The 20,877-nt window shown below is 40.9% G+C and overlaps 1 protein-coding gene across 5 annotated transcripts; it reads right to left on the reverse strand.

The window, feature by feature from the left end:
* Positions 1-1,846: 1,846 nt before the first annotated feature.
* On the reverse strand, positions 1,847-20,473 carry LOC100563443 (zinc finger protein RFP). Of its 5 annotated transcripts, none has more exons than XM_062969510.1 (8): positions 20,447-20,473; positions 11,810-11,905; positions 10,284-10,513; positions 8,091-8,113; positions 7,400-7,515; positions 5,564-5,590; positions 4,748-4,777; positions 1,847-2,577 (listed from the first exon to the last, which is right to left on the reverse strand). In XM_062969510.1, exons 3-8 carry the CDS (start codon positions 10,323-10,325, stop codon positions 2,045-2,047), a joined length of 771 nt encoding a protein of 256 aa, XP_062825580.1. In that variant the 5' UTR covers positions 10,326-10,513; positions 11,810-11,905; positions 20,447-20,473; the 3' UTR covers positions 1,847-2,044. The 5 variants fall into 5 exon arrangements, with proteins under 5 accessions (XP_062825580.1, XP_062825578.1, XP_062825577.1 ...); XM_062969508.1 differs by lacking the exon at positions 20,447-20,473 and adding an exon at positions 18,162-18,358; XM_062969507.1 differs by lacking the exon at positions 20,447-20,473 and adding an exon at positions 15,992-17,061.
* Between the last annotated feature and the right edge of the window lie 404 nt (positions 20,474-20,877).

Consider the following 20,877-nt stretch of genomic DNA (forward strand, 5'->3'; position numbering starts at 1 on the left):
AAATATTAATAAAATTAACATAGATTAAAAGCTCTAGTAAAGAGCCAGGTCTTGAGTGCTAGGGTAAAAGGCCCTAACTCGCGCATGGCTCTCATATTATGTATACCCCACTTTATCTCTCCTGAAGCAGACTCAAAGCAGCTTAACATAAAAGCACCAGCATACAATTTAAAATATACAAATATGTAAACATTAAAACAGGATTAAATATAAACAGTATTTTAAAATTCCCAGTTAAAAACCATTTATGCAATTTGACACCACTTTAATTACTATGGCTTAATGCCAACCTAGCACTTCGAAAACATGCCAATGTGAGTAGATCAATAGGTACCGCTCCGGCGGGAAGGTAACGGTGCTCCATGCGGTCATGCTGGCCATATGACCTTGGAGGTGTCTACGGACAACGCTGGCTCTTCGGCTTAGAAATGGAGATAAGCACCAACCCCGAGTCAGTTGCGACTGGAATTAACGTCAGGGGAAAACCTTTACCTTTACCTTAATGCTATGGAAATCTAGGAATTGTAATTTTAGAAGGTCTGTAGTGTTCTTTGCCAGAGTGCTGGTGTCTCATCAAACTACAAGCAGCAATAATTATGTGATGTAGATGCACCATGCATTATAACTCAAAGCATTGTTTTCTAAGCTGGCAAAGTTAAGTCTGGATTTCATATAAAAGGAATATGGCATGTATTTTGGCTTTCTTCCATACTTCATGTTAAAGTAGAAAGCCACAATAGCCTGGCAGGGGGTTGGACTGGATGGCCCTTGTGGTCTTTTCCATCTCTATGATTTGGCTTCCCCCAAAGAAATAGAGAGAAAGTGTTCTTCCTCCATAGCATCATGCTGTATTTTTATTTCTCTCCTCAAGCCTGGTGTGGCAATAATGGAAAGTTGTAGCAGGAGAAGTTGTAGCAGCCGTGCTTGTGAGGCAGGTGGGACTGAGAGCAGGGCCTCTCCAGATGATCTTAAGGATCTTGATGGCTCATAGGAGGAGATGCGTTCGGACAAATAGATAGGGCCAGAACTGTTTTGGGCTTTATAGGTCAAGATCAGCACTTTGAATTGGGCTCCGTAGCATATCAGCAGCCAGTGGAGCTGGCTTAGCAGGGGGGTAGTACGCTCCCTGTATGCCATCCCAGTTATTAATCTGGCTGCCGCTTGTTCTAATTGGAGCTTCTGGGCAGTCTTCAAAGGCAACCTGCATCCAACTGTAGAAGCAAAGTAATTGACGTGTAATGGATACAAGGAATCTCTTATCTTAATGACAGTCTTTTATGAGTGATTTTGTGACTGGCTCAGTGCCTTCAGTGGCAGGGTATTCCATTACTGAAGTGCTACAACAAAGAAGGCCCTCTTACATTTTTACACAATATATTGTAGGCACTGGAGAAGGTCTTTCCAGCAGAAGTACAGTAGAATCACATATAGTAAAGGTTTCCCCATGAGGTCTCTTCCAACTCTACTATTCTATGATTCTATGATGTTAAGTCCAGTCGTGTCCGACTCTGGGGGGTGGTGCTCATCTCCATTTCTAAGCCGAAGACACCTCCAAGGTCATGTGGCCGGCATGACTGCATGGAGCAGAATCACATATAGAAAGAGACATTCCTTCCAGGATTGAGGTCTTGCGATGCTTAGGACTTCAGATGTCATCACTGTATTAGTGTATTAGCAGCCAGAGCCATTTCATCAAAACAAGTCAGTTCAAGATCAAAATCAGTGGCCTCTGATTCAGAAACCAGTGGTTTCTATCAAGATATTCCTATCTACAATCTGAAGTTTCTTAAAGATCTGAAATTCCTTACTAACTTTGTGTGAAAAAAGAGAGAAAAGAAAAAGATAATTTCTCATTTTGATTATTAGTTAGAATAGTTTATTGAAAGACTGTAACATGCTATTGTTTTTAGAGAAAGAGGTATTAATGATATATTTTCCCCCTTTTCTTTCTATATTTTAAATATTTCTACCACTTGAACACAATCTGAAAGTGCTACCTCTTTTAAAGGTGGAAGCTGGAGCATTGGTGAATTTCCTTTAAGACTCAACACTTTAGCCAGACTCCTGGAGTCACCCAGAAAAAGGGACGGATTGTCTCCCCACGGAATGAGGCAGCTAAGAAAGTAAAGATCAGTTCATCAGAATCTGCATCAAAAAATTCCACGCGTCCCTCTTCATAATTGAGGGACACCAAGATTTTCCGTGGGCTATGCCTTAGGATCAAAAGGGTTGGCTTGGGAGAAGTGAAAGCCCAGAGCTCATTCGATGAGAAGGATTTCCCTGAAGGCTTTCCTATAGCCCAGGTGTCCTCACTAGGATTTGGGATGAAAGACCTTTTTCTTCTGATGGTCTCTTTTGCAACACCCAGGACCCACATTTCCCCTTCTTTTTTCACCTCAACTTCCCACCATGAATTTCCTGAAGTGAATCTGTCACAACCCAACACACAAAGCTCCCAATCAAATCTCTCAGGGACATTGGGCACTTTCTGTTCTTCAGTCCCACAGATCACACTCTTCAGATCTCCAGACAGAATGAGGAAGGCATTTGCTGTGTTTGGGTCCAGAGTGACATCCACTGCAGGAGAAAGAGAGAGAAAAGGGCTGAATAGTTGGTTTCAATGGAAAGATCAGTATCAGCCGCTGAACAGCGGAAACCAGAAAAGGCTTGTCATCACAAAATGCATCTTTGCTTCTTTATTATAATCCATTTGGCAAAATAGCCAGCTCATGCAAACCTCAAGCCTAAGGAAGGTTTGGCAATCAAAGGCACAGTACCTAATTGCAGAATGCAGAAAACGGGGAGATCCCAAAATGCATCTTTACTTTTTAATTAATATTGAAGGGGTTTAAAGAGGAAACGGCAGGGACAGTTGTGAACTTGTTAGAAAAGTTAAAAGTAATTAATTAAACACTTTAAATATTAATTAAAAAGTAATGAAGCTCCAATCTCAAGAAATGTTGAAGTCATGGAGTTACACAATTCTTTAGAGGGGAGAGGGAGGGTCAATGCACAGTTTGAGAGGAGACAAATCCCAGCATTTGCGATGACCTGAAAATGCTTTTTAGACTTCTTAAAGATAAGGTAATAAGTGTGGTTATTCTAATGTGCTTCAGTTTTATTCAAAAGAGACTTGGATTGTCTGTAAAGGACACACCATTACTTTTTAAAGCAGATGCAGAAGAAGAAAAGGTGGGGTATGCAGAAGCAAAGAAAGGAAAGGAAATGAAAAGAAAGGAAAGGAAACAACACTACTTGATATAAGCACTTATCATCATAATCATCATCATTATTTCTCAAAGGAGACTCTAAGTGGCATAACAAAAGCATTAGCATACAAATATGCAAACATTAAAAAAGAATTAAAAATAAAACACTATTAAAATTCACAGTTAAAATCCATTGAAGCCACAGCACGCTCTGTCTTGATCGTAAACACTTTCATCCTTAAATGCCTGTCTGAATAAAAAGGTTTTAGCCAATACATTTATGAGGAAACACAGCCATTAAAATACCATTAAAACTCAACAGGAAGGATATTTGTATCACCTCCTTTCAACAGCAGACTAGTAATACAGTAGAGTCTCACTTATCCAAGCCTCGCTTATCCAAGCTTCTGGATAATCCAAGGCATTTTTATAGTCAATGTTTTCAATATATCATGATATTTTGGTGCTAAATTCGTAAATACAGTAATTATTACATAGCATTACTGCGTATTGAACTACTTTTTCTGTCAAATTTGTTGTATAACATGATGTTTTGGCGCTTAATTTGTAAAATCAAAAACTAATTTGATGTTTAATAGGCTTTTCCTTAATCCCTCCTTATTATCCAAGATATTTGCTTATCCAAGCTTCTGCCGGCCTGTTTAGCTTGGATAAGTGAGACTCTACTGTATAAGGAAAATAGTCAATGTTGCGACTATTATTGAATTTTCTGACCCTGTGAGAATGTTATGCGGGAAGAAAAATAGCACATTCAAAATCCCCATAACTTTGCAGGCATTTTTTTTGCTCTAAACACAACATAAATGCCATACTTATTGAAAGATATGCCAACAGTTTCAGAAACTCTGCAGCTTTCCAGTAAAACTCTTGTACAACATATTTCACAGCAGAAATCGTGCACAGAAAGCAGTAATTTTGCACAAAAATAGCCACATAGGTTTTTGGGTAAGATCGCTGTTTACTGCACAACAGTTTTGTTGTTCAGAATTGCAGGGAGGTTATACAGGGGAAAAAACAAACTTACACAAAACACTTCTATTGCTGCCTGGAAACACTTTGTGACTAAACCCCCCAATTCTCATGGGAGAAATGTATCATTCTGATTAAAGCTATCAAGTTACTAGAAAGCTGTGCAGTTATTTTCCTGCCATTGTGGGGAGAAAAATTCCTAAGCATCCCAAAGCTATGGGACAAAAAAAAAACCTGTTTCACAATTTCTGACATTTGATGAGAATTGGGGAAATTGAAATTTATTTCTATAGCAGACTAATTTATACACCAAGAGCCTAGTTTGAAACTGAATCTTTGTACATATTACATAATGTATGTATAGGAAGCATAGATGAGGAGAAAGCTCATGCCAAGACAACTAAGTCAAGTGCTGATTTTCCTGTTTAGGAAAATGCTGAATGACTTATAAATTCCCTAATCAATGAGCATTATATCTCACATTATATGCCCTCTCCCACACATACATTACACACACCCCCTTACGTTGTTTCTAGATAGATAGTTACCTTTGTTCGCCATTTGTTTTGGAGACCATGCTGCATGGAAGGAAGAACGGCAAATTGAAAGCTAAGCTTTTGTACATACAATGTGCTACCTAATGTTTTTCATGGTCTGTCCCAAAATAATGAGGATGATTTAGGTTAATTTATTTATTTATTTATTATTTACAGCATTTATATTCCGCCCTTCTTACCCCGAAGGGGACTCAGGGCGGATCACATTACACATAGACATAGAACAAACACAAGACAAATGCAGGCTCTGAGCTGGCCTCGAACTCATGACCTCTTGGTCAGAGTGATTGGTCTCAGCTGGCTGCTCTCCAGCTTGCGCCACAGCCCGAGCGCAACATATATCAAATTATATTGAATGGCCAAGGCCATGGCTTGTTCTTGTAAGGCCAAGAACAAGCCATGAGAGTAACGATAAAGATCCACCCAGAGGGAAAATGTTCTTGCCATACATCAAGTGAACCACTGACTGCATAGGCAAGCCAATGAAGAAACACAAGGCCATTAATGCTAATCAAGGTGATTAATTAAAACATTCACACTGGCCTCCAACAGACAAGTTCTCCCACTCTGGACCTTCCACAGCTATATAAACCTTCCTTGGTTAGTTTCTCCATAGTTCCTCTGAGGATGTCTGCCATAGATGTGGGCAAAACGTCAGGAGAGAATGCTTCCGAATATGGCCATACAGCCCGGAAAACACACAACAACCCTGTGATTCCAGGCATGAAAGCCTCTAAGTGCTACTGTCTCTTCTACAAACATTCCTCCCACCAATATTTCATTTGGTATTCTGCCTCATAATTTTACCTTTGGTCAGCGCACGCTCCAGGGAATCTGTCACAAAGGGGAAAAATTACAAATTTAATCAGTGTAATTCACATAAAAGCACATTGCATTTGGATGTCATTTAAAAACAAGAAAAAAGAAACTACAACATCACCCTCTTATGTACCCACAGAAAGAGCCTCTTAAAGCTCAGCATATCCGGTAATAAGGGTGAGTATCCCTTTTACAAAATGCTTGGAACCAGAAATGTTCTTTATTTCAGATTTTTCTTTTGGGTTTTGGAATGCTTGCACATACACAATGTGATCTCTTCAAAATGGGACCCGGGTATAAACACAAACTCCATGTATGTTATATATATACACACATTCTGCATTGACATAAAATGACAACACCAAGGTTCCCTTTGTGAAATTAAACAAAAAATATTTCCAAGGCATAAACAGTTGAATATAGAAATACAGAATCCACGGATATAGAAGGCTCACTGTATTTCCCAATTCACCATTTGCATGGTGAAATGCTGGGAGGCAGTTGTGTTTGGCCTTTTGGTGTTGCACTTTCATTCATCCTTGAAATTCCCAGGAGAATTGATAATGACTTCATTTGTCGTTCTTGCATGATCAGGGCAAATATTAATCTAACATGTGAGGAATAGTTTTAGAAGTTCAGAAGTGAAAGGAAGACTTGGAAGCACTCATGAAATAGGATCAGAGCTGAAGTGAGCATGGCTATTTCTAAACACAAAATTCAGGTGTGGAAAAAGTGGATGGAGCGAAGCATCCCTGTCCTCTCTCTGCACCTTATACAACAAGTCTATTTATGAGGAAGACTGGAATCGATAGGAGAATCAAAGAGTTGGGAGAGGCTTTAAAGGCTATCCAGTCCAACATCATTCTGCCATGCAGTAATACACAATCTAAGCACTACCAACGTATAGCTACCCACTTTCCAAAGTAGGAGACTCCAACACAACCAGAGTCAGCAAATTCCACTACTGAACAGCTCTTAACTGCGGAGAAGCTGGATGAGGAAAGGGAAAGTAAGTCTGTAAAGGCGGAGGAGGGGGAACCCTGTCAGCTTCTCCAGACATTTAAAGGTAAAGGTAAAGGTTTCCCCTGATGTCAAGTCCAGTCATGTCTGACTCTGGGGGGTGGTGCTCATCTCCATTTCTAAGCCGAAGAGCCGCCGTTGTCCGTAGACACCTCCAAGGTCATGTGGCTGGCATGACTGCATGGAGCATCATTACCTTCCCGCTGGAGCGGTACCTGTTGATCTACTCACATTGGCATGTTTTTGAACTGCTAGGTTGGCAGAAGCTGGAGCTAACAGTGGCCGCTCCCGCTGCTCCCGGGGTTTGAACCTGGGACCTTTAGGTCTCCAGCTCAGTGCTTTAACGCACTTTGCCACCGGGGCTCCAGACATTTAGTGCCCCTTTTACTCCCTAACAGTACTCCCTTGCTTGAAGGAAATCTGATTTTATATTGTTTTTTAAAGATTGCACCTTAATCTTCCAGCAGAATTTGGCTTGCAATACGATGGGTCCTCTGCATTCACAATTCAACCATTTACACCTTAAATATCTGCATCTATCTTAAATCTTGACTTTGCAATTTTATGCAAGCTACATCATTTTGCTATGCCCTTGTATATCATGGTATTTGGGCATCCACAGATTTTGGTATCCATTGTAAGTCCTGGAACCAAAACCAAGAAGATATTGAGGGTGACTGTATTGTACTTGAGAAGTTTGATTTTTATGTACTTGAAAGTTAGCCATGCCCTAACTTCCAACCCCATGAGTAGTTTGCCTTAAGGATGCCATAAGTTGGAAGTACACAACAACAACAAAAATACCTGTATATTGTTTCATAGTCATTGCTACAGCAGTTACTTTTTGTGAGAAAGTCTGGAGTCTCCCTTCCAATTCAGGGAATAGGTACAGTGTCTGATCATGTTCCCTCTTCTGAAACCTGGAAGCAATAACCACAAAGTTTACAAAAGGCACTACAAGGCTGGGATTCTTCTCCCAAAGAAGAAACTCACCATTTAAACTGAAGCAGGTAAAGTGAGGTCTGAATGCAGCACACAGCCCCTAGGTCAGTGGTTTCTTATTTCCCCCATCCTTTTGGTTACAAACTAGCTATGAAGTTATAACCTTGTGCCACAAAAGAGGTTCATGTAACTGCCGAATGGTGAAGACTACTATAGCATTTCTGGTCGAACTTTACATTCTGCTGTGTTACCAATAGATCTTGGACTAAAGTAAATATTTAAATATTGGGCTACACCCCTTTCCTGTGGTTTGAATTCAAGTAAATCAGAAAATGGTATAAATTGAGCATCTTTTATATGGAATTCCTAAATACTCCAACCATTACTAAATCCCATTCCACTATTTTGGCCTGAGTTATCTCCCCTGCCCTTCAACCATGGCCCACCTTTTTAAAAAAATGCCAAAGTCCTGCCGGAAGTGGAAAACCTGGGCCTCCAGGTTAATGTTGAGTCCAGGGGTACACCCAACATTGAGTGAAGTTGAGCTACTTACCTGTTCAAAGTGCTTTTGATGTCCTGAAAGAAACACAACAAGCAGGTTTAAACTGCTATACAGACATAAAACATAGATTTTCTTCTTTAAGTGGAGATAATGTTGGCTTTTTCTTCCCTCTCTGTGGTTACTTCCAAACTAACTTTTCAAGCTATGTGTTCATTTGTTTAAAATGGCAAAACCTGGAATATTCAATGATTACGAATGCATCTACATTCGTAGGGGCCAGGCTGTGGCGCAGGCTGTTGAGCAGCTGCAATAAATCACTCTGACCATGAGGTCATGAGTTCAAGGCCAGCCCGTGGCGGGGTGAGCACCCGTCAATTAAAAATAAAAAATAGCCCCTGCTCATTGCTGACCTAGCAACCCGAAAGATAGTTGCATCTATCAAGTAGGAAATAAGGTACCACTTATAAAAGTGGGGAGGCAAGTTTAACTAATTTATGACCTGGAATGAGGAAGTGCCCTCAGAGTGGATGATGAAGCAGCTGCTCCCCCCATGGCCAGAATCGAACAGCCCCTCAAAAGAAGGTTAACTTGCCTCTGCGTCTGTCTATCTCGGTCTCTGTTTGATATGTTTATGGGCATTGAAAGTTTGCCCTATGTGTTTATAATATGATCCGCCCTGAGTCCCCTTCGGGGTGAGAAGGGCGGAATATAAATACTGTAAATAAATAAATAAATAAATAAATAAATAAATACATCAGTGGTTCCCAATGTTTTTTGACCACTTTTACCAGGGACCACTTCACAGGGACCACCTTGACCAGGGACCAGTCTCCAACATTAGTACCAAAAGGGTTACAAATCAGTTTTTAGTCAACTTTAGATTTAGTTTGGTTATTTGGGGTGCTGATTCAGAAAATTACATTGGATAGACTACATCAGCTCTAGTTTCTGACACAGAACATATGCCATCCAGTAGTTTCCATCTGCTCCCCCACAGAAAACGGTGGATAATCTAGAACTGATGTTGTCTATCCAATGGAATGGTCAGCTCTGCGGAAATGAGTGGAAATAAATAAATAAAATAAATGCATAAAGAGGAAGGAGGTTAGTGGACCAGATTTTTGTTCTCGCGGTCCACAGGTTGAGAACCACTGATCTACACTGTAATAGTTTGATTTTAAACTGCCATAGTTCAACACTCTGGAATCCTAGAGTTCATGAAGGTTGATACCACTCTAATTGGCATGGCTCAATGGTTATGGGAGCTCTAGGGAGGTGTCTGGACTCTTTGCCAGAGAAGGCTAAAGGCCTTGCAAAACCACAACTCCCAGGATTCCATATCATGGCAGTTTAAAAGTCCAGTTTTGTTTTTGTAGCTGAGCAGAGCAATCTAGCAATCAGGGGAGAAAGGGTTATTTTTTTTTGGTAGCCAGGCAGGGAAGCACAGCCCATAACGGACATCACATCCCCCATACCTTCCCCCAAATGGCTTATTTAATTACCCAGAAAAACCTCAAAGCACCTATAAAAAGGAATTCTGTGCTAAGAAGAATTGCTTCTGTCTCTGCTAAGACCAATTTACCACGGGAGAACCCATTTTAGGAGACATGAATGATAATGTCCTAAGTAGCCTCTCATGGCCAAAACCTCATCCTGCTTGACCAAGCATCAGCTGCTAAGAGCAATAGAGATCTGTTCTGTTATCAGTTGGGACCACAGCAGACTGTTTCCACCTGCTTGCCACCACTGATCTTTGGTGTGACAATCAGAAGCAAGATCCCTCTTGCAGTTCTTCCTTGCACCAGAGATTAGTGACAGGAGATGGAGTGGAAACATCCATCTGTTGTGTCTCAACTGGTAGGAGAACTTCCATCAATCGCAGTCTGACAAGTGTGTCACAATTGGCAACACATAGCCTTCATAAATACAAATTAGTTACATATCTAATTCATGCACAGAAGAAGAATTGTTTAAAGCCACAGACAGTGCGGTAGCTGTTTCCCATTTTTGGTCAAAAATCATTTAACCGCTTGTGTTCCCTCTATTTTATCAGTTTTATACTTATTTATGCAATGCTTTTGACACAAAATAAATAAAAAGTTACAGATCCATAATTCTGGATTAAGAATCCATAACTGCTATACTGAATTCCAGTCATTATTGGTAGGACTGTGTCTCATTTATTCCTAATTACAAATTCAGAGAATTCTCTGAGGGAACTGGAAGGTCTATTCTTTGACTTACCTGCAGGAATTCATCTCCTGGTTGCTGGAACTTCTCATTCATCACTGCGATGAGATTGCCGAGATACAACACCTCTTTTGAAAGGGTTGAGATGTTTTTTTCATGCTTTTCCTTGACACTGCTCTCGAGGTCTTGCAGCTGACTGAGCCAGAAACACTTTTTTCTTTAAGGAAGTTCTGCATTAGGTCGAAAGCAGAACTGATCTTCTGATTCTCAAGTTCTATTTGTTTCTAAGGGGAAAATCCACAGAGAAATAAAGAGTGAAACTGGAGAGCGGGCAGAACTAGATGAAGAAAATTTATTTATTTATTGTGTCAGAAGCAAACCGAAGGTACAAGTTGTAATGTATTTGAAAACACAAAGTTTTTTAAAACAACAACAATAACAAGGCATTATACTAAATGTCTTTTGATCAAGAAGATTAAACAAGAGGGATGAGCTACTAGCCTATGACCAAAATGGATTTGGCATATAATGTCAAGCTCTTTCCAAATACCATCAGCAGAAATACCTGCACAGTCAAGAAGCAGAGGGGAGACAGAACCCACTCCATGCATGACTGACAGGAGCTCCCACTTTCCTTGCACCTGTGGGAGCATAGAAAGTATAAGGGTAGTGGTGATGTATGTGGAAGGAAGACCGTTCCAGATAGTGGTCAGAATGGAGCAGCCATGACGGCCAGGAGCTTTCATGGAGCTTTGTGGCTGATAAGGTACAGGCTCTATGGTGACATGGAAGGTGAGGTAACAGTCCAGTGAAGTCAATGCAGTCTCAGCTGGTCTGGACTATGTGGATACCCTGAGGTTGGATCTACTCTGCCATATAATTCAGTTTCTGGATCCAGATCATCTACTTTGAACTGAATTATATGAGTCTATACTGCCATATGCTTCTGCCAACCTAGCAGTTCCAAAACATGCAACTGTGAGTAGATCAATAGGTGCCACTCTGGCAGGAAGGTAATGGTGCTCTATACAGTCATACCAGCCACATGACATTGGAGGACAAGCCAGCTCTTTGGCTTAGAAATGGAGATGAGCACCAAATCCCAGAGTCGGACACGACTGGACTTAACGTCAGGGGAAACCTTTACCTTTACCTACACTGCCATATAATCCAGTACAAAGCAGATAACCTGGATTCAAAAACGGATTATATGACAGTGTAGAGATCCACGGTAAATTTACATTGCCATATAATTAATTTTCTGAATCCAGATTATCTGCTTTGGATTATACGAGTCCCCACTGCCATATTACCTGGTTTAAAGCAGATAATCTGAATTCAGAAACCGGATTATTTGGCAGTGTAGACTGGGCCTGACACTGGATCTACACTGCCATATAATCCAGTTTCTGAATCCAGATTATCTGCTTTGAACTTGATTATATAAATCTAAACTGCCATATAATCCAATTCAAAGCAAATATTATGGATTCAGAAACTGGATTATATTGCAGTGTAGATGGGGTCTGGGTCAACAGGAATCTTTTAATGTATAAGTCATAACAAGAAGAAACACCTACTAAACATTCTTTCTTCCCATGGGCCTCAATGGACATCTGCTTCAAAACAAGCATTCTTCTTTTCTGCAGAGATTTCATGCTGGCCTCAATTTGTTCCTGTAAAAACAGAAAAAGTTGTTGCTGAGGCAGGAAATGATCCCCTGATACCAACCGATATTATTATTATCATCATAATCACCTGCTGGTTCTCTTGGATCTTTCAGTGACTTTCGATGCCATCGATTATGGTATCCGACTGGGTCGGCTCTCTGTTCCCTCACTCCTTCCTGGAGGATCATACCCAGATGGTGATACTGAGGGAAATCTGCTCTGACCCCTGGCCATTGACTTGTGGGGTCCCGCAAGGTTCAATTCTATCCCCTATGCTTTTCAATATCTACATCAAACCGCAGGGTGAGCTCATCCAGAGTTTTGGAATTGGGTGTCATCTCTACGCAGATGACACACAACTTTACTACTCTTTTCTACCACAATACAAGGACCGCTGCCTGGCAGCTGTGATGGACTGAATGAGGGCTAACAAGCTGAGGCTTAATCCAGACAAGACAGAGGTTCTCCTAGTCAGTCGTGAGGCCAATCGGGGTATAGGGTGGGAACCTGTGCTCAACAGGGGTTACACTTCCCCTGAGGACATAGGTCCGCAGTCTGGGGGTCCTCTTGAACTCAGCGCTGACACTTGAATCTGAGGTGTCGGCAGTGGCTGGGAGAACCTTTGCACAGTTAAAACATGTGCCCCAGCTGTGACCATACTTTGAAAAGCCTGACTTGGCTGTGGTGGTCCACGCCTTTGTTACATCTATAATGGATTACATGGGGCTGCCTTTGAAGACGGCTTGGAAACTGCAATTAGTGCAAAGGTTGGCAGCCAGATTGCTCACAGGAGACAGCCATAGGGAGCACACCACGTTCCTATTGAAGCAGCTCTCTTGGCCCCCAAAAAGTTTCCAGTCCCAATTCAAAGTGCAAGTTATCACCAACAAAGCCCTACATGGTTCAGGTCTCATCTATCTTTGTGACTGCATCTCCCTCTATGAACCGGCGGGGGCTCTAAGATCTGCCGGGGATCTCAGTCCCACCTCCATCTCAAGTGCAGCTGGTGGGGACAAGAGATAGGGCCTTCTCGGTGGTGGTCCGCCAGCTTTGGAATGCCCTCCCCAGGGATATTAGGCTCTCCCCCACATTACAATATTTTCGCAAGGAGCCAAAAACATGGTTCTTCAGGCAGGCCTTTGGAAATCATTAAGACATTGCTAATCTAAGGACAAAACAATCTTATATTGTCACTAGCATTTTAATAGTTGAATTGGGCTGCGGCTGGGATGCTGTATTATTCATTTATATGGCAATTTGTATTGTGTTTTATTGATGCTTTAAATTGGGACTTTTTGAAATGTGTTGTTTTTATCTTTAATGATGTCATCATTGTTTAATATGTGATGTAATTTAACCTCTATTTTGATGTGTTATGGCACTTGTATGTGCTTCTGTAAGCCACCCTGAGTCCTTCCAGGAGATGGTGGTGGGGTATAAATTTATTATTATTATTATTATTATTATTATTATTATTATTATTATTATTATTATTACCACCAGCGTTATTGTTCCCCTTCCTGTCTTCCCCTTCTACTGCTCTGGGATTCAAGGCAGGTCACAGAAGTTAAAACAGGACATAGATAAAGGTTAACATCATACAAAACTTACAATATGTTTAAACTAGGAGCCCCCAGATGGCGTAGTGGACTAAGTGACTTGAAGGTTGGGTTGCTGACCTGAAAGCTGCCAGGTTCGAATCCCACTTGGGGAGAGCGCGGATGAGCTCCCTCTATCAGCTCCAGCTCCATGCGGGGACATGAGAGAAGCCTCCCACAAGGATGGTAAAAACATCAAATCATCCGGGCGTCCCCTGGGCAACGTCCTTGCAGACGGCCAATTCTCTCACTCCAGAAGCAACTCAAGTTGCTCCTGACACAAAAAAAACAAAACAAAAACTATCAGTAGGGTTCAAAGCAAAAGCGGCCTCCTTAGAACACTGCATTGAGAGTCATCTTCCATCAACAATGTCTTGGCAAGCGGGAGGTAGACTGTGGGCTCTTCCACACAGCCCTATATCCCAGAATATCAAGGCAGAAAATCCCACAATATCTGCTTTGAACTGGGTTATCCGAGTCCACACTCAGATAATGTGGGATTTTCTGACTTGATATTCTGGGATATAGAGCTGTGTGGAAGGGCCCAGTGTTGTCTAATGAAATACAAGACTGGGCTCTTGTACTGCTAAGAACAGTATAAAAGAAAGAATTTTCGCTAGTGTTGTTTGTTATGCTTAATAACACTTGCTGAAATTCCGTCTTCTATAAAACCTTTAAAGGTGCGGGTATCCTAAATGTATTACACTTGGCAAGCCTAGAGGTTCCCGCTCCCACCCTCCAAATTTAGAACATGTATTATCTCTACTCCAAGGTAGGCTTCTTTACTGTTTTAGATTCATTGCAACATGCATGAATCAGATTAATTGGTAGATTCCATTCCTCAGCATTCCCAGAGTTTAGTGCACAATAACTCCCACTATAGCAGAATAGAATGACAGAATAACAGAACTGGAGGAGACCACATGGGCCATCTAGTCCAACCCCTGCTATGCAGGAAAAGCACAGTCAGATGGCAGAATAGTAGAGGAATAGTGGAAATCACCTTAGGTAAAAGTTTTCTTATGTTTCTTAGTTTGAAAAATAATACAACAACAGTTTGCATTGAAGGAAGAAGGTTTAGGAATATTGGGAATGGTAGTTTGGTGAGGAACCAGCACTCCTTAGCAGAAAAGCCTAAAAACCTTGTAAAACTACAAATCCCGGAGTTCCATAGCATTGAGCCGGGGCAGTTAAAGTGGTTTCAAGCTGCATTCATTCTGTAACGTAAATGCACCCTTGGACTACACCAGTTATGGCCAACCTATGACACGCGTGTCAGCACTGACACGCCTAGCCACTTTTGCTGACACACTGTTGCATGCAGATTGATTGGATGACTATGTCTTTTGTGGCCAAATTCGGTGTGATTTGGTCCTTTGTTTTTGTTGTTTACTCCATGGGAATTATGCACATTACATTATCATTATATCATTCTATTATTATTCTATGATTATTGTAGTATATTATCATATTATTACTATTACATTATTATTATATTATTCATTATTCATGACTACATTGAAACTAGAATAGAGAAATCAGCGTGGAAACTGCAAGAGGTACCATAGATTGTTGTACATGGAAATAATGGCAGTAAATAGTTTTTGATTTATTAAATACAGTTATATATTACAATTATACATTTTTGTTATTTAAACTATACATATTGCAAAATTATGGTTTTTTTCTCGAAGTGACACACCACCCAAGTCATGCTAGGTTTTGTTTTTGTTTTTTGGTGAGTTTTGACACACCAAGCACAAAAGGTTGCCCATCATTGGACTACACCATTAGATCTCTCTGCTAGAGAAGTCCAAGTATTCCAGAGAACGAGAAATCTGAAGCCCCTTCTATGCAGCTGTATAAAATCCAGATTATCTGATGTGAATTGGATTATATGGCAATGTAGACTCAGGAACATTCCACACTGCTTTATATTCTAGGATCCGATCCCAGATTATCTGCTTTAAACTGAGTCTCCACTGCCAGATAATCTGGGATCAGATCCTGGGATATAGGGACAGTGTGGAAGGGCCCTCAGATAGTCCAGTTCAAGCAGACAATGTGGATTATCTGCATTGATATTCTGGATTATATGGCAGTGTAGAAGGGCCCTTGTTGTTTATTCATTCAGTTGCTTCCGACTCTTAGTGACCTCATGGACCAGCCCACGCCAGAGCTCCCTGTCGGCCATCGTCACCCCCAGTTCCTTCAAGATCAAGCCAGTCACTTCAAGGATACCATCCATCCATCCATCTTGCCCTTGGTTGTCCTCTCTTGCTTTTTCCTTCTATTTTCCCCAGCATCACTGTCTTCTCCAAGCTTTCCTGTTTTCTCATTACTTCATATTTGCCTCTAATATCCTTCCCTCCAGTGAACAGTCAGGCATTATTTCCTGGAGTATATGCTCTTAGATAAGGATATAACAGTTTCCAAGCATTTGGGAGAACCAAAAAGCTGCCCTGCATCCCTGTAGTGATGGGTGTTTTCCTACCTTGTACTCTGGGGCAACATCTTCCCAGGAGACCACAACATGATCCAGGTGCTCCTTGGACCGTTCGCATACAGAGCAAAGGAGTGTCTCGTCCTCTTTGCAGAAGCGGTTCAGGGGCAGCCAGTGCTTGGCACATGTGCCCGTCTTCTTCCACTAGGTCCTTTTCTCCTCTTCAAGTTTTTGGACTCTTTCTATCATGCTGACCAGCAGCCGGTTGGGCTGGAAGCTCCTCTGTGGCACCATCTGCCGGCATTGGGGACATGAGCTGCTCCTGTTTGCTGACCCCCAGTATTGGCTGAGGCAGGCCTGGCAGAAGTTGTGCCCACAATCGATGGTCACAGGATTTTTGAAGGTTTCCAGGCAGATGGGACAGGTCCATTCGTAGCTGAGGTCCATGGCAGCAAAAACTCCAGTTGCTTTCTTTCTTTCTTGTGACCACAAGCCTTTATTTTCACTTTTGATTTCAAAGGAACATTACAGGCAAAGGCGTGCTGACTTGCAAATTGTTTAGCTGGCTGAGAATCCTGTATTGCCTTTCTGATAAAATCCTTTAGCCCAGCCTGTATTTTTTTAACCCTCTCGATATTGAGTCCCTCTGAAACTGAAAAGTTTATATACACTTTTTACATTCCCCCCCTCTCTATTATGACAAACAGAGCATGATACATATTTATTTCTTCAGGAGAAACAGGAAGAAGGAACAGAAACCACTGTTTATGGCAGTACAATTAATTTTCCTCGGTGTGTTTTGTGTTTGAATAGCAAGGTTAAAAATGCTTAAATTAGATAATTAACCTCATAATCTCACACAAACATACCTAGGAGAAAGTCCATGTGGATTCTGAATACAATTATGCTGTAATTATTCTTATGTTATTATCTGCTTTATTTTATTTTGCATATATTATTCATTATATTTATTTATGTTGTAAGCCACCTCAAGTCCTTTCAGGGAGATGTGGCATGGTATAAATCAAGTTTATTATTATGATGTTGTCAAAGGCTTTCACTGGGTAGTTTTGAGTCTTCCGGGCTGCATGGCTATGTTCCAGAAGCATTCTCTCCTGATGTTTCACCCACATCTATGGCAGGCATCCTCAGAGGTTGTGAGGTATATTGGAAACTAAGCAAGGGAGGTTTATATATCTGTGGAAGGTCCAGGGTGGGAGAAAGAACTCTTGTCTGTTGGAGGCCAGTGTGAATGTTGTAATCATCTGGATTAGCATTAATGGCCTTGTCAGCTTCAAGGCCTGGCTTCTTCCTGCCTGGAGGAATCCTTTGTTGGGAGGTGTTAGCTGGCCCTGATTGTTTCCTATCTGGAATTCCCCTCTTTTCTGAGTGTTGTTTTTTATTTACTGTCCTGATTTTAGAGTTTTTTTATACTGGTAGCCAGATTTTGTTCATTTTCAGGGTTTCCTCCTTTTGTTGAAATCATCCACATGCTTGTGGATTTCAGTGGCTTCTCTGTGTGGTCTGACATGATAGTTGTTAGAGTTGTCCAGCATTTCTGTGTTCTCAAATAATATGCTGTGTCCAGGTTGTTCATCAAGTGCTCTGCTATGGCTGACTTCTCTGGTTGAAATAGTCTGCAGTGCCTTTCATGTTCCTTGATTCGTGTATGGGAAATGCTGCTTTTGGTGGTCCCTATGTAGATTGTCCACAGCAGCAAGATATGCAGTAAACCTCTGCAGAGGTGAGAAGATCCCCCTTGTCATTCACTGAATGTAGCATTTATTGGATTTTCTTAGTGGGTCTGTAGATAGTTTGTAGTGTATTATTATTATTATTATTATTATTATTATTATTATTATTATTATTATTATTATTATTAGTGAAACTCCCAGAAGTTACACTATCTAAAGCCATTTTTATTCCTGGGTTATAAATGTCATTTTCTAATTGGTTCTATCATAAAAACATGGAAAAAGTTTACTAAACTGCAAAAACTTTGTTTTTGAAAGACATCCTGCAGCACATTTTGCTATAGCTTTTCAATGAATATTTCATAGAGTCTCAATTAATTCAACCTAGTTGAAGTTTCTGGAGTATAACAACTACTTTCAAAGTAAGTACTGCACAATCAAACAGAAAAAAACACTTTCAAACCAGGAACAAATTTCTTTTTTCAAATTTTGTTACAGAGTATTTATTATTATTATTATTTTCTTACCTGCCTCCTCCTAAGGCTCAGAGTAGATACAGAATAAAAAAAATACATAACTAAAAACAAATCAAAAGACAAACAAGTACACATGAGAATAGTCTACACCTAAACTAAAACATGTCAATTTAATCCATTATTTAAAATTGACTGGGTAGACTTGCTAGAAGAGTTAAACATTCTCCCTGTCACCAGAGAGAACTCAACTACCCAGACTTCTCTATATTTGGTCTTCCACTGGCATTCTCAATCATAAGTTTTGGCCTCTTGCGAATAATGTTATGGATCCTATGTAAACTTATTTGGGACTGTGTTACATTGAAATCCTTAAATTACAGACTGTCTTTGTAAGAGTCCATATTTAATGATGTTTTAGTGTTGATGTGGAAAGTATTTGTCCTCCCTTTGCTTGCAAAGAGATAACACCAATAACTTCCATATCCCCCCCCCCCACCAAACCCATATTTTTGGAATTCTTGGCTTGTCAAGAGACATTTAACTATCTGCAGGTGAGAATGGCAATATTTTAAAACTCTTGTCCAATGGTCAGATAAACTATGGGATCTCAACAGATGTAGTTTGCATGACAAGCTATATGGGCTGAAATTCTCCTTTCCAGACTGCCGCTAAAAGGCACAGAATTTTTGCACCCTCTGGCCTAATAAAGGTTTAACTTTATTATCTAAATGTGTGTTGGCCAGTCTTATATGTAGCTGCAATCACACATTTCTTTCTGTAACCATGACCCACCTACCTTCTTGACCGTATCTCCTATCATAAACCTGCCCGATCCCTTCGATCGTCAGGGGAGGCTCTCCTGTCGCCACTGCCTATATCTCAGGCCCGCCTTGTGGGAACAAGGGAGAGGGCCTTCTCTGCTGTGGCCCCCCGACTGTGGAATTCACTGCCCGGTGAGATTAGGCAAGCCCCCACATTAGCAGCCTTTAAGAAAGACCTGAAAACATGGCTCTTCCGTTATGCCTTTGGAGAGTAATCACTAGATAAATCCCTTTTGCTGCTCTCCTTCAATATTTGTCCTCCAGATTGCACCGCCACTTTATGACCCTGTCCTCTGTGGTTTTTACTCCTACTTCCTTTCTCACCCTGAGTTTTAACCTAGTGTTCATGTGGCCTGCCCTTGGTTTTATTGTTCTTTTGATCTTGTTTAATGTAGTGTATATTTTCTTTTATTGTTGTTGTTTTATTGTTGTTTAATGTGCTATGATTTGTTGTTCTATTATATTTTGTTATATTGTATTGTTCTGGGCATGGCCCCATGTAAGCCGCCCCGAATCCCCGTTGGGGAGATGGTGGCGGGGTATAAATAAAGATTATTATTATTATTATTATTATTATTATTATTATTATTATTATGGGTTTTGCAACTTGTAAGTTCTTCTGAAGGGCAAGTAAGAGAAAGTGGCATCTCTCCTTAGATCCATTGATTTACTAATGGGCAGTAGGCGGTGCGGCTCTCATGATAGTGGAACAGAGATTTAGGCCCTATTTGCACTGCCATATAATGCAGGTCGAAACTGCATCATATGGTCAGTGTAGACTAGTGGCAGAGCTAACCATTGCATTGGATAGACCACATCAGCTCTAGATTATTAATATGGTTTTCTGTGGGGGAGCAGATGGTGACTACTTGATGGCATATGTTCAGAAACTAGAGCTGATGTGGTCTATTCAATGTAATTTTCTGAATCAGCACCCCAAATAACTAAACTGAATCTAAAGTTGACCAAAAACTGATTCATAACCCTTTTGATACTAATGTTGTCCCTGGTCAAAGTGGTCCCTGTGCGAGTGGACCCTGATCAAAGTGGGTCCTGGTCAAAAAAAAAGGTTGGGAACCACTGATGTAGACTCATATTATGTAGTTTAACTCAATTGAACTGCAATTTCAAACTGCATTATATGGCAGTGTAGAAAGAATAGAGTTGGAATTGACCTCACGGGCCATCCAGTCCAACCCCCTGCCAAAAAGCATTCAAAGCACCCATGACAGATAGCCATCCAGCCTCTGCTTAAAAGCCTCCAAAGAAGGAGCCTCCATCATATTCTGTGGCAGAGAGTTCCACTGCTGAACAGCTCTCACAGTGAGGAAGTTCTTCCTAATGTTTAGGCGGAATCTCCTTTCCTGTAGTTTGAAGCCGTTGTTCCGTCTCCCAGTCTCCAGGGCAGCAGAAAACCAGCTTGCTCTCTCCTCCCTATGACTCCCCCTCACATATTTATACATGGCTATCACTATGGTTATAAACCAAAGATAGGGCTTTAGTTTCCGTTTGCACCTTTACGGCAGATCCTTTAAATTTTAGATTGAACTTTAAGACAGGTATCTATGGTGCTGAACTCATTAAAGGGGATAGTGTTCAACACCTGGATGAATTCCATTAAAGGTCAGATTCTAAAGTTTATCATGCAAGCAGAAAGCAAGCAACACCTGCAGAAGTTCCCTCTTCTGCCTCACCATTAAAGGTACAGTCACTCTGCAACCCTACCTGGATTGGATGCACTTTCTTGTCAGTATATAAATGGCATTGAATGTTTGCCGCATAAGTATGTTCTGTGATCTGCCTTGAGTCCCCTTCAGGGTAAGAAGGGGGGATATAAATACTGTAAATAAATAAACATATAATGGGATTGATGTAAGTTTTCAGGGCTGTATGGTCATGTTCGAGAAGTATTCTCTCCTGACGTTTTGCCCACATCTATGGCAGAC

Source organism: Anolis carolinensis, chromosome 2 (assembly GCF_035594765.1).
Source record: "Anolis carolinensis isolate JA03-04 chromosome 2, rAnoCar3.1.pri, whole genome shotgun sequence".
NCBI lineage: Eukaryota > Metazoa > Chordata > Lepidosauria > Squamata > Dactyloidae > Anolis > Anolis carolinensis.